The 14,732-nt window shown below is 32.6% G+C and overlaps 2 protein-coding genes across 2 annotated transcripts; both read left to right on the top strand.

Moving 5' to 3' along the window:
• Positions 1–2,064: 2,064 nt before the first annotated feature.
• Positions 2,065–7,292, top strand: LOC110996900 (sulfotransferase 1B1). Its single transcript, XM_022264795.2, has 7 exons — positions 2,065–2,226; positions 2,575–2,697; positions 3,070–3,169; positions 3,522–3,841; positions 4,976–5,070; positions 5,563–5,743; positions 6,159–7,292. Exons 1-7 carry the CDS (start codon positions 2,151–2,153, stop codon positions 6,269–6,271), a joined length of 1,008 nt encoding a protein of 335 aa, XP_022120487.2. The 5' UTR covers positions 2,065–2,150; the 3' UTR covers positions 6,272–7,292.
• A 2,667-nt stretch (positions 7,293–9,959) lies between these two features.
• LOC110996901 (sulfotransferase 1C4-like) lies at positions 9,960–14,296 on the top strand. The gene is made up of 7 exons (XM_022264797.2): positions 9,960–10,113; positions 11,199–11,321; positions 11,662–11,761; positions 12,454–12,773; positions 12,869–12,963; positions 13,205–13,385; positions 14,142–14,296. Exons 1-7 carry the CDS (start codon positions 10,038–10,040, stop codon positions 14,252–14,254), a joined length of 1,008 nt encoding a protein of 335 aa, XP_022120489.2. The 5' UTR covers positions 9,960–10,037; the 3' UTR covers positions 14,255–14,296.
• The last annotated feature ends 436 nt before the right edge of the window (positions 14,297–14,732 follow it).

The following is a 14,732-nucleotide window of genomic DNA, read 5'->3' as shown; positions in this document are numbered from 1 at the left end:
AAGCAGCCACAAATATTTGAACTGGAGCAAATCAATACCAAGGATTATGATCATTTAAATAATCGTCAAATTTATATCAGGGTTTATTGATTATTAACGTTTTATGAGTTATGAATTTGAATTTCCATATAAAGAGTGGTTTATCTGGAGTCTGGTTGGTCGTACAATTAGATTTGTTCTGTTTCGAGTATCTCGATTATATCGGTAAAATCGTTCATATTTTTTGTACATACAACAAGGCTTCAAGAATATTTTGACCAGATAGTGTCATACTTTATTTTTTAAACTTAGAAATTTTCGCTTTAGAAATACATTTGCTTATAAATAGATTTTGTAAAATTAATAGTCATTGTAAATCTATGAATGACTCGTTTTATATTGTATTAAAATAGGTTTACTGTGTGCAATGTTAAAATAATTGAATGAGATAATTAGTTTCATCAGATATATTTATATCTTTAAGTATTTACTTAAATATTAAATGAGTGGAAAAGGTTCAGTGTTTTCTGCATAGATTTAAGGGTCCATGACAAATGCTATATTTAACCTACTTTCATTTTGAAAATTAAATTTTTGATGAATATGAGAAAATGTTTTTCTCACCGTAATTGCGCGGAAAAGATCGCTCATATGCGATAATACCGCCAGTTGCTCTCCCTTTTGTTTAAATATTTTAATTGTACTGCATTTCTAAAATCTTAATTAATTATCCTCATTCCTTAACTGATATGCCACTTTCAATAAATATTAACGTAGCTTACCAAGATAGAAATCAGTAAAATTAACGTCATAATACGATAATTGTATATGTTTATCAATGCCGAAGCGTTTTTAGGAAGGACTTAAATAAGCCACATATTTTTATAGCCCTAGTATTAAGTTAAATAATATTATTGACATAGGTCATAATTTTAAAAGTATATTTATGTATAGAGAGAAGCGACAAACTATATCTCAAAAGAAACAAACCATCAAAAGACAAATTAGGTTCAATAGCAAGGGAGTTACTTAAACAACATAAACTTTTATTTGAAAACAGAAAAAAATAATAAACAAAAGATAATTAAGTAAGGAAATACATGAAAAAATTCGGAAATGCAGACATAAACGAAATAGGTGGAATAAAAAATGCATAGAAAGAACTTCAGGAAAATATTAACTGGTAATAAACTACAACACTAAAAAATCCAAAAGAATGACATATTCGCAATAGCAACCGATTTCTACCGTGAACTCTAAAACGACGAGCAAATAGCATCAACTACAAGCAACAAGAATATTTTTAAATAATCCATTTTTTAACATATAAAAGAACATGTTTTCAAAGCCATAAAACCACAAAAACAGGGAAAACACAAGGTGAAGCTAACATATCTAATGAACTTATAATTGGAGCATCTAAAATTATTTAAGACACACTGACCTCATCAATGGACTACGTCAGCTATTTTTAGACATTTGATAAGAAGTAATACGGAAAATGGACTAAAGAAGTTATGCATTGGTGTCCTAGACATAAAACGAGAAGTAAAGGTAGACAACATCGTAGATGGGAAGATGATGTTAAAAAGATAGCAGGAGCGACACGGACGAGAAACGCAAGAGTGTAACTGAGTGTATACTTGGTACACATAGACCATTTTTGCCGACCAGGCAAATAAATACTATGATTACACCAACATAAATCACTTCTGAAATTATCTATAACTAGTTATCATTAGTGCAGTAAATATTGCGTTATAAATTATCGCTTGTAAATGTTATAAAAACTGCAACTGAATTCTATATGTAGCTGAAGTGTTTGTTTGTCTGGTTCAAAAAATTGTGTTGCATAGTTCATTTGTTACAATTTATTGCTATAACATAACGCTAATACTAATAAGAGCAGACCATCAATGAGGAATGTTACATAAATGTGCTGAAGTCGTTTTTTAGGTTCTGCTGCACCCAGGAACACTTCGAAATTTTGCCATTACATATGCCAAAATCCAAGTTGCATGCTATACTCACTGAACAAACTTACTGATAACACTTGAAATAAGATAAAGCAATAATCATATTATATAAGTGTAGTATTTAATGTAAAGAAAACGTGTAAGGCATATTAATTTCTCAACAGGTTTTATAGGTCGTTCAAAAGGTTTAACAAAATGACCAACGAAAAATATCCATATGAAATTAAAGTTGTGAAAATGGAAGTAGAAGGAACTGCACATAAGTTTCCAGGTTAGTATATATTTGCTTTAAAAAAATTGCCCAGCCTTAATACATCATTGAAATTCGAGTGTTATAATTTATAGCTGGGGTGCTGGCGAGTATTTAATTAAATTATTTTTTTGTATTTCGTATTGATAGGAATGTTCGTAATTCGTATTGGAAAATGCTAGAGACAAGTAAAAGTACCCATAACCGACGAGTATGCATGGTGACTGTCCTGAAAGTGAGAGTGAGAATGATGTATGGCACGACAATATAAATAAAAATTTGATTTATTTTGAATTAGTTTTATAATCTCATACAAATTTAGAAAAGTATATTTTTAGTTGTAGACCCTGCGTTTATTTAAATTTACAGTAATCGTACGCGTTGGACCTAAGGGCTATGTGTTTCCCGAAAATTTTCAACATGCAGCGGTAGACATTTACAATATGGAAGTACGACCAAGTGACGTTTTTGTCGCCAGTTTCCCGAGATCTGGTAAGAAAGCGTACCGTAATCGTCATTGTAAAAAATAATATATAATAAAGATAAATATTATAATCAAATGATTAAATTTATATTTGACTTCATTTATTATTTATATCTAAGGGATTATGCCAATTGTGATAAATGCATTTGACATATGCATTAAAAATAATTTAATTTTTAACACACGTTCAATGTTCATTACCTATGGTTAGTGTGTGTGTAGTGTGTGTGTAGTGTGTAGTGATATAAATTAGATATTATTTGAAGACATATTAGTTGTAGTTTTATTTTGGTCGCATCATTTTATTTTTGTTGTTAAAGGCATTTGAAGAATCTGAAAGACAATTTTAATATAAAGTAATTTTAAGTAATTTATTTTAGGAACTACGTGGACTCAGGATATGGTTTGGCTGATAGTGTCGAATTTAGACTACGAAAGAGCATTGAAAGTACCACTAACAGAGCGATATGCTTTTCTTGAGTATGTATAACATGATGTGGGTATAATACGCTTACAATTTTCTGGTGCTGCTTTTTTCCTAGTAGTTCCTTCCCCGTTCTTCTTCATTTCTCCTCGCTTCACGGCCTTCGTGCTTTATGCTTAATCTGCAACTTTACGACCACTAGTTTGCTTGGGACAGACACTCTCCCCATTTTTTTCCAATTTCAATCAATCATCGTCTCCTGGAAGTTCTTGTGTGCTTTAAACAAATAAATGATCTGGTCATCTTCTATTCTGTTTCTTTATTTTATTTCTTATACGGGACAGTTCTCGAATAATCTTATTCACATACAATTTTGTGATAGTGAACATATATGAAAAAATGTTACAGATTTTTTTCAAATTTTGATGATGAACTAAAAAAGAAATTATTCGACGCTAAAAAGGACGACGAGGCGAAGCTCAAAGAACTTGAACTTATTTTAACACCGGCAACAGAGATATTAGAAACCACACCCTCTCCACGCTTTATAAAGACTCACCTACCACTCTCCTTGATGCCACGGAAGGCTCTTGAGGCCAAGGTAGTATATGTGGCAAGAGATCCGCGGGATGCGATCGTCTCTTTGTATCATTTAGTAAATTCAATGAGATTTATGAACCTGGACGGAGATTTTAAAGCATTTTGGAAAACAGTTCTTAACAATTCTCGTAAGTATAAGTTAATCTAAAATATAATTTTAGTATAGGCCGCAAGCGAGCAGGAGGCTTAACTGATTTTAAGTGATACCGCCATAGACACTCAATGCCAGAGCTCTCGCTAGAGGGTTGTCGGCCTTTAAAACAGCGGCGCGGCACAAATAATTTACGATTCATTCAACGAATACTCTATTAAATATTGTACATATTTTTATTCCAACAAACTGAAACAGTGTCTAATATTGTTCCTAACGTATCAATGATAAATGGGGTTTGACGTACGTATACGTGATAGATGTATAAAATGATAGGTCGGGTAGTTAGGTAGATACGGGATAGGGTATAGTGATTGGATAGTTAAATATGATAATTATTTTCTTTACTTTGATTTTGATTTGATTGATAGTTAAATATGATAATTATTTTCTTTAAATTAACAACATAGCATAAATATTTATATACAACACACATATATATAGTATTTGCATTATTCTGAACCTACACATATATGTATGTTGTTAATTGTGATAACGGTTAGGTTACGTGTGTAAGAAATTGAGTTAAGAAGATACACAAAAATAGAGTATTTACAATTTTCTTAACGTACACAGTAATAAAAATATTATTTATTAAAAATTCGAGAAATAAATTTGGGCCTGGGATATTGTTTTCAAGATAGTTTGTGACATTTTAACCTAATTTTGAATCTGGCAGAATTTCCTCGTATTGCGAGACTTATTCGTTGAGCGAGGAAAGCTCTTGGGTGACCGGTACTATCAGGCGCCAAGTTTAATCTTTAATTAACGTCTGTGCACTTAAAGCCCTGAGAGTCTAGCTGTGTCAGTTTTAAGTGTGCTTAAGTCGAAATTTAAGATTGGTCATTCCAATTAGACACAAGATATTTTTAATAAAGAACATAACGCCTTCAGTATCTCTAGTTAGGCAACTCGGCAGCACGTATAGTACCTTAATGATGACAGAAACAATTGTTTCAAGTTCGAAAGTCTATACTTTTATTAGTTAACGAGTTAACGAGTTAGTCACATAAATAAACATCGGAAAAACAAATTCAGACATATAGCATAGTTAATTTATTATTAACAAACTTTCCTTGAACACAATAATAAATAGCCAACGTCTTTACAGAACCCTGGACGCCATATTTCGATCACGTTAAGGAGGCATGGGAAATGCGTCATCACCCGAATATGCTGTTTTTATTCTACGAAGACATGAGAAAGGTATAAATTCAACAAATCTATGTTTATTAAGATTATAAATACATAATAATATTCTGATCAAGCGCTTAAACAGATCCTTAATAGCAGAGTTATGCAAAATTAGCGGCAATAGATGGCGTTAATAAACAATAGCATTCATGTGATCTTGATGTGGCAGTTGTAAGCTTACCACGATGGCCGACGCGTAGACACGTCTTTACACATATTTCTAATCGCGATTGTAGCTGTTAATAATAATATGTAGGTTGAGTAAGAATTAGTAACAATCGGAATCGGGGTTAAAAACAAAACCGTCAATTGGGGTCTTAGCAAACATATCTGCCAGAACCTCGGCAAGCCCAATAGTGTAAATGTGTTGTTATATTGAATACGGTGCTTATTCATCGGCACTTTATTTATCAGATTCCAATGTTAATTGACACAATTTCAGGACTAAGCCATATAAGACATCAAGTCATATTCAAATTATAATGTACTTATCATGTATTTCAGGATCTGCCTTCAGTTGTACGCCGTGTTTCACATTTCTTTGGCAAAAAATACAATGAAGAAGAAATAGCGCGGCTCTGTGACCATCTCAGTTTTGAAAATTTTAAGAAGAACCCTTCAGTTAATTATGATCTTATGAAGGAGCTTGGATTTATGTACGCCGATAAAGATTTTATTAGAAAAGGTACATTATATATAATTCATAAAAAACGTCTTTACTACTGCGATACTTTCTGTACGTAAATATTCTTGAATTAAGCGTGTAATGAATCGAATTCTAAGCGACATAATATGATAATTGTCAACCTTGATATTATTAAGGTTCTAAATATTTACGCCTTTGATAATATGGCGAATTAAACAATAACCTGGGAGATTCTGCATACCAATATATATAAATACCGATGGCACTACAACATTTAAGGGCATCACGTTAAAAATAAGTGAACAGTGCCTGGGAGGGTAAATTTCTCTAAGACAGTTTCATTTGCACTTCGGTGCACAGTACTGAACGAACGGCCTTGGGGTTCACAATCACATAGTATATTTAGCATAATTTAGAAATCAATTCCCAAATCCAATACATTAATGTATTACAGGAAAGTCAGGTGGTTGGCGTGATTACTTTGATGAGGAGATGACAGCAGAAGCAGACAAATGGATTGAGGAAAATTTACGTGACACAGACCTACGCTTTCCAAGCATGCAATGACTTTAAGTCGAAACAATTGAGGACTATATTCACATAAGATATAAAATATAAAAACAATTATTATTACTGTAAATAGTTAATTTTTATATAAAATTTGTTAACGAACTATAAGTTGTCTGATATATTTATTTTACATGTTACTGCTGGAATGTTTTACGATACGACGATATTTTTTTAAATGCCATTTAATAGGTTTCTTAATTGTTAGTTGACACGTTGTTGCTTTGTGAGAACATAACGTTTAGAACTGGCCAGTTAGAAACATTCTTAATAAAAGCTTTTATTAAATTTCAATTTAAGAACTCTTTGGTAGCATAATGTTAGTACTTAGTATAGGCATTGAATTCATTTGCCATTTGTTTTTGTGAATTGACGGCAAATCTAAAACTATGGACTAACTCAACAAAGCAAATGATGCGATTACATTAGATATAGATTATATGCGAAATAACCCCCCAAGAAAACTGCCGATACCATGACGTAAGGCTGATGATGTAAGGCCTTTTTGAATATTACATTTATACCAGACCCAGCTTGTTTCGAATAATAATGTTCATAAGGACATATAATTAATATATCTTGAGGTGTATACATTTTAAAAAGGAAATATAGTTTTTTAATGAAGTTTCACACACGATGTTCCGTATTGAAATGGTACCGCATATCCCGTGGTTGTTCTTATATCTATCTCAATAACATCTAATTGTCTTCTCATTACCGGCAAATAATGTGGTGGTGAAAACATATGCATTATGCAGTATATTATCATACTTAGTTGGTGGCTGGTATATGGTTCTTATACATCAGTGTGGTGTCTTCGTTATTGATGGTAGTTTTTTTACTTATGTACATAATATTTTCATGTTCTTGCACGGATAGAGGTACAGTAGAGGGATATTGAAACTCAACTATACCTACCATCCATTCTCCTTCTAATGTAATGGGTTTAGGTAGTTTTGTAGAAAAATTTGACGTCATATTTCCCGGGAAATATTGTGTAGAATTATTGCTGAGTAAAGTTTCTTTCTTCTTGCAGATTTTTAATATTCGATAGAAAGACCCTAGAATGAAATTTGATAGGATATCCTTTCCATTTAACTAATACTTCCTTTCTAATATCGCTTTTACGTGATCTGATGATTTTATCAATTTTATATTCCGAAGATGAGGTTAGACGTGGAAATACCTTAGTCATCGATGGAGAAGTCAATGGAACTAAGTGTGATGTGATACTTGACACGCTTCACGAACAGTAATCAGATACCAACTTCTGAAGACATTTTCTAGAAGCCTTTCTAGAGGAATTGCACAGCTTGTTACAGCTACGGGTCAGCGCAGCGGAGATCGGGGTATCGCGACCTTCAGGATTGGTGAACGTTTTTACAGACACAAGGTTATTCTTGCCGACATAGTAGATCACTGTATAATCGGGTTAGACTTTATGAAGTTTTATAAATGTAAGATAGATCTGGAAAAAGGGATAACGACGAGGAAGCTTTGTCAATGCACTTATCAAAGGCAGAGGAAAAATTTAAGAAATTTTCTGATATGTTATCGACCCATGAAAGGGAGCTAAGGAGTCCAGATGATATGTCTCAAAGGCCAAGTGGTCACGTGAGAATTCTTAGAACAGATACCATTCGTTCAGATTGGGTTGGGAAATTTAGGCAGATAGCACAGCAAGAAGAGAGAGAATTCTGGGTTGGATGAGATCTTCACCTATCAAGCCACAATGGAGTAAAGTTGCATCTATAAGTACCACTACTAAGAGATACTGGGCTCAATGGAATAGTTGAGTTCTACATAATGGAGTCTTATGTCGCAAATCGAAAAAGTTGTGCCGAGATCGAAGATTCGCGACAAACGACTTTTATGAAGGTTAAAGAAATATTTTATTGGATACATTAACGTGAAGATGTAGAAGACTGGATCAAGAAATGTAAAGCTTGTGCAGCCGATAAGAATTTGTAGACTCGGTCTCGATGGAAGAAAAGGACAATTATGAAAGGAATTTAAATATTTAAATTAGAGAATTAGTTTCATGAGATATAAATACTTAAATATTAAATGAGTAGAAAAGGTTCAGTGTTTTTTGCATCGATGTAAGGGTCCATGACAAATGCTATATTTAACCTACTTTCGTTTTGAAAATTAAATGTTTGATGAATTAAGTACTTATGCACTTCTAACTACTTTTTCTCACCGTGATTGCGTGGAAAAGATCACCCAGAAGACCAGTTGTTCTCCCTTTTGCTTAAATATATTAATTGTACTGCATTTCTAAAATCTTAATTAATTTTCCTCATTCCCTACCTGATATGCCACTTTCAATAAATATTAACGTAGCTTACCAAGATAGAAATCAGTAAGATTAACGTCATAATACGATAATAATTGTATATGTTTATCAATGACGAAGCGTTTTCAGCATCGACTTAAATAAGACACAGATTTTTTTAACCCTAGTATTAAGTCAAATAATAATATTGACATAGATCATAATTTTATAAGTATGCTTATGTAAAGAGAGTAGAGACAAACTATATCTAGAGTGCAACAAACCATTAAAATTGGGATCAATAGCAAGGGAGTTACTTAAACAAAAGAAACTTTTATTTGAAAACAGAAAAAATAATAAACAAAAGATAATTAAGTAAGGAAATAAATGTAGAAATTCGGAAATGCATAGAAAGAACTTCAGGAAAATACTAATTCATAAATTACAAAACTTAAAATTCTAAATCCAAAAGAAATGAAATATTCGAAATAGCAACCGATTTCTACCGTGATCTCTATAACGACGAGCAAATAGCATCAACTACCAGCAACAAGAGTTATTTTAAAGAACCCTTTATTAACATATTAAAAGACGATGTTTTAAAGCTATAAAAGCACAGAAAACAGGGAAAACACAAGGAGAAGCTAACTAACTTATCAACTTAAAAATATTAAATCACTAGAAACTTGTCATCACCGAATGGAAAGAAGTATACTTTAACCTTAAACGACAACGTTCGATTAACAACAATAAGAAAATAACCTAAAAATACAAACATAAAATACCGAATCCCACAATTAAAATGGAAATCGTCTGGATATTTGATAAGAAGTAATACGGAAAATGGACTGAAGAAGTTATGCATGGTGTCCTAGACATAAAACAAAAAGTAAAGGTAGACAACATCGTAAAGGGGAAAATGATGTTACAAAGATGGCAGGATCAGCACGGACGAGGAAAGCAAGAGATAGATCTGAGTGTATACTTGGTACACATGGACACACCAACATTAATCAATTCTGAATGTTATCATTAGTACAGTAAATATTGCGTTATAAATAATCGCTTGTTTACGAAAACGGTACGCACTGAATTTTATATGTATGTTTTGCTGAAGAGTTTGTTTGTCTGGTTCAAGAAATTGTGTTGCATAATTCATTTGTTACAATTTATTTCAACAAATAAACTATATTATTTACAATATTTTTTACATTACGCTCATACTAATAAGAGCATATCATCAATGAGAAATGTTACATAAATGTGCTGAAGTAGTTTTTTAGGTCTTGCTGTCAGCTACACTTCGTAATTTTGCCATTATGCCAAAATCCAAGTTGCATACTATACTCAACAAACAAAATTACTGATAACACTTGAAATATGATAAAACAATAATCACATATAAGTGTAGTATTTAATGTAAAGAAAACGTGTAAGGCATATTAATTTTTCAACGGTTTTGATAGGTCGTTCAAAAGGTTTAACAAAATGACCAACGAAAAATATCCATATGAAATTAAAGCTGTGAAAATGGAAGTAGAAGGAACTGCACATAAGTTTCCAGGTTAGTATTTGCTTTAAAAAATTGCCCAGCTTTCAATACATCATTGAAATTCGAGTTTTATAATTTATAGGGTGCTGGCGGGTATTTAATTAAATAACTATTTGCTCGTTTTTAGTTTTGATAGAAATAATAAATAATAAATAGTTCAGGTGAATACGAAAGACTTTGACAATTTAATTCCTAACAATATTCAAAGATACATGTCTCTGCATTATCACGGGAGGTAGACATAACATTTAAAACAATAATCAACTTAATCATTTGCTCTTAGCTGTAACAAAAGCCGCTAGCCACTAATATTCCGAAACCAGACCATTTTTCTATTTTTTTATTATTATTATTGACCTGCGAACATTATATAAATTCCGATACGAAATAAACATCAAAAAGTAAAAAAAAATGAATTAACTTTAGATCATTGATTTATTGATAGTTCATCAACTATATAAGGCGCGTTTTCAACCGGAGGCACCGGTTGGCCTGAAGTGATGCGATGACCGCGCGCTCTCCGCCCTCTGTCTCGAAAACGGTTCACCGTATAAAAAAAAAATTTAAACAAAATTTGTAGAGAATTTTATATTCTACAATATTGATAATAAATAGAAATAGCAAAAAATCCATAAGAAATGAGATATTTCCAAAAAAAGCGCAAAAAACCGATTTTTGTGACCTTTGACCTTGAAATTTAATAGTTGCTTACACCCTACCATATGTAGGTTTTGAGACAACTTTTAGGGTGTCAATATACAACTATTTACAGACTTACAGCTGGGTATCTCGAATTCCGAGGTGAACTTACTATAATGACTAGACTATCATGGTGAAATCGGTTTGGGTAGGGCTTGCCGGATTTTTTTTAGGCCAAATCCAGGTGGTGCGTGCTAGAGACAAGTTAAAAGTGCCCATAACCGAAGAGCATGTATTGTGAATGTCCTGAAAGTGAGAGTGAGAGTGAGAATGATTTATGACAGGACCGTAGACCATAGAAATATAAAGAATTCTGATTTGATTAATTTTAAATCAGTTTTTTAATCTCAAACACATTTAGTAAAGTATGTTGACCCTGAGTTCATTCAAATTTACAGTAATCGTACGCATCGGACCTAAGGGTTACGTGTTTCCCGAAAACTTTAAACATTCAGCGGCAGATATTTACAATATGGAAGTACGACCAAGTGACGTTTTTGTCGCCAGTTTCCCAAGATCTGGTAAGAAAGTGTATCACAATCGTCATTGTATTTTTTAAATGTTTTTTCGATAAATTAATCTTATATATGAATTCATTTATTATTATTGTAATAGGGATTATGCCAATTTTGATAAATGCAGTTGACATAATAAATAATATACATAAAATATAATTTAATTTTAAAACTAGTAATAGTGATATTAAAGTATGTTTACGTTTTCTCTTGAGATTAAAGTCAATATAACTGTTAATAAATAATAGTTTATTTTGATCTCCTCATTTTAGTATTGACGTTCAAGGCATTTGAAGAATCTGAAAGACAATTTTAATATAAAGTAATTTTAAGTAATTTATTTTAGGAACTACGTGGACTCAGGATATGGTTTGGCTGATAGCGTCGAATTTAGACTACGAAAGAGCATTGAAAGTACCACTAACAGAGCGATATGCTTTTCTTGAGTATGTATGACATGATGAATAATACGCTTAAAATTTTCTGGCATTGCCTTTTTCCTAGTAGCTATAAATAAATTCTGTCTTTTTTTAAATTGCACAATAACCAGTCCATTGTGTCAGCAGCAATATCGTATAGATTATATTCGATTAGTTTAATTAGACTGAATCACTCTTTCTGTCTCAGAGTAAATGTTAGACTCAATAACTATTTCGTCTTCACGGCAAATTGCCAGAAGAACGAAACAGTTATTAAATCTAAAGAGTGCAATAATAAATATTTATTTTTATAAAAGTGGGGCAAATATGTAATATCCTCTCCGGGTAAAATCAAAGTCGAGATTAAGCGTGTGACGGATAATCCGGGGCTGACGGCGTCCACATTCAGTGCCCTTTGTGTTCGTTATTAAGCTTCACATTTCTCCTTGCTCTATGTCCCTCCAGCTTTTTGCTTAATCTGCAACTTTACGAACTGAAGTTTGCTTAGGACTCTCTACTGCTCTTAGCGGGTTCTAATCAAGCGTCTCCTGCGAGATCGTGTAAGGAAATATGGATGAGTGTGCTTTAATCAAATAAATGATTTTGTCTTCTATTCTGTTTCTTTATTTTATTACGTTCCTTATTAACATACGGTATAATTCCCGAGTAATCTCACACACAGTTTTGCGAGAATGAACATATATAAAAAAATGTTACAGATTCTTTTCGAGTTTCAATGACGAAATGAAAATGAAATTATTAGACGCCAACAAGGACGACGAGGCGAAGCTCAAAGAAGTAAAACTTCTTCTAAAACCGGCGACAGAGATATTAGAAACCACGCCCTCTCCACGCTTTATAAAGACCCACCTCCCACTCTCCTTGATGCCACGGAAGGCTCTTGAAGCCAAGGTAGTATATGTGGCAAGAGATCCGCGGGATGCAATCGTCTCTTTGCATCATTTAGTAAATTCTATGAAATTTATGAGCATGGACGAAGATTTTAAAGCATTTTGGAAGTCGGTACTAAACAATTTTCGTAAGTATAAGTTAATATTAAATATATATTTTAGTATAGGGCGCAAGCGGTACACATTCTTTGAACACAATGATAAATAGCCAACGTTTTTATAGAACCCTGGACGCCATATTTCGATCACGTTAAGGAGGCATGGGAAATGCGTCATCACCCGAATATGCTGTTTTTATTCTACGAAGACATGAGAAAGGTATAATTTCATACATGAATATTCTGATAGATCTGATAGATAGACGCACTGCAGAACCTCGGCAAGCCCAATAGTGTAAATGTGTTGTTATATTGAATACGGTGCGTATTCAACGGTACGTTATTTATCAGATTCGGTTGCTAATTGGCAGAATTAACGGGGACTTTTTAATAATATATGTTCAGGACTGAGCTGCATAAGTATAAGATATAATTCACCATAAATGTCTCATATGTTGCAGGATTTGCCTTCAGTTGTACGCCGCGTTTCAGATTTTTTAGGCAAAAAATACAATGAAGAAGAAATAGCGCGGCTCTGTGACCATCTCAGTTTTGACAATTTTAAGAAGAACCCTTCAGTTAATTACGATCTTATAAAGGAGATTGGTTTAATGTACGCCGATAAAGATTTTGTTAGAAAAGGTATATTATTTATAATTCATAGGCTAATTTACTTTAATCTTGAATTAAGCGTATAATGAATCGACTTCTAAGCGACATATCAAGGTTGACAATTAAATATTTACGCCTTTGATAATATGACGATTAAAACAATAACCTGGGAGATTCTGCCATAAAAGTATTTTGATGCGCATTAATAGCATACTAAAATATATAATAATAATAATAATTTATTTATTTTTCTCCCTTAAACATTAACAATAATAATTCATAATACAGTGACAGTATTGGGAGACTGGTTTCCAAACTAGGTAAGAACCTGTAATATGGATAACCAGGCTTCCATTCCATAGCAAGTCATATAATAATAATAATATTTATTTGCAAGAATATGATACTATAATGTTTTGGTGGTACAATCTAATGTTCGCATATTCTTATACACATACAATGGCGTGCAAATTTGTCTTAAATTGAATTTTACATAGATATTACATATGAGTCATAATATAGTCAATCCTTGTAATATTTTATCACTTCATCATAAATTATTGAAATCAAAAATGAAATACGAGGGCACTACAACATTTTAGGGCATCAGGTAAAATATAAGTGAACAGTGCCTGGGCGGTAAATTTCTCTAAGGCAGTTTCAGTCGCACTTTGGTGCACAGTTCTGAACGAAGGGCCTCGGGGTTCACAATCACACTCTAAGCCATTGCATATTTAGTATAATTAAGAAATCAATTCCCAAATCCAATACATTAATGTATTACAGGAAAGTCAGGTGGTTGGCGTGATTACTTTGATGAGGAGATGATAGCAGAAGCAGACAAATGGATTGAGGAAAATCTACGTGACACAGACCTACGCTTTCCAAGCATGCAATGACTTTAAGACGAATAATCGAATAAATTGATACAAAATATAAAAACAATTATTATATAAAACAGTTAATTTTTATATACAATTTGTTAATGAATTATAAGTTGCCTGATAATTTTATTTTTCATCATACTGCTTGGAATGTTTTTATACACCGATGCTAGTAAAACGACATGTTTTCAATGCCATTTGATAGGTTACTTGATTGTTAGTTGATACGTTTTGTGAGAACGTTGAGAGGTTTGAGACAGAGACGAGAGTTGTCTTTTGGTTTCGGGGTCTTAGCAATATATCCAGCTGTCATAATCTGTGACGATATCTATTACAGCAGCAGCAGTCTTTGAACTTATCTAGCATTTGGCGACACCAATCCATGCGAAGGTGTTTCTGGTGTCCTGTTAAAGTATCAGGAATCCATCTGGTACAAAGCTGAAGGCAAAGGCCTGCCTGAATGTTCGTGTAATATTTCTTGAACTTGACTAAT

The sequence above is a fragment of the Pieris rapae genome, chromosome 11 (assembly GCF_905147795.1).
Source record: "Pieris rapae chromosome 11, ilPieRapa1.1, whole genome shotgun sequence".
In the NCBI taxonomy this organism is placed as follows: Eukaryota; Metazoa; Arthropoda; class Insecta; order Lepidoptera; family Pieridae; genus Pieris; species Pieris rapae.
Note: the sequence above shows the minus strand (reverse complement) of the source record. Positions and strands in the feature narration are given on the sequence as shown.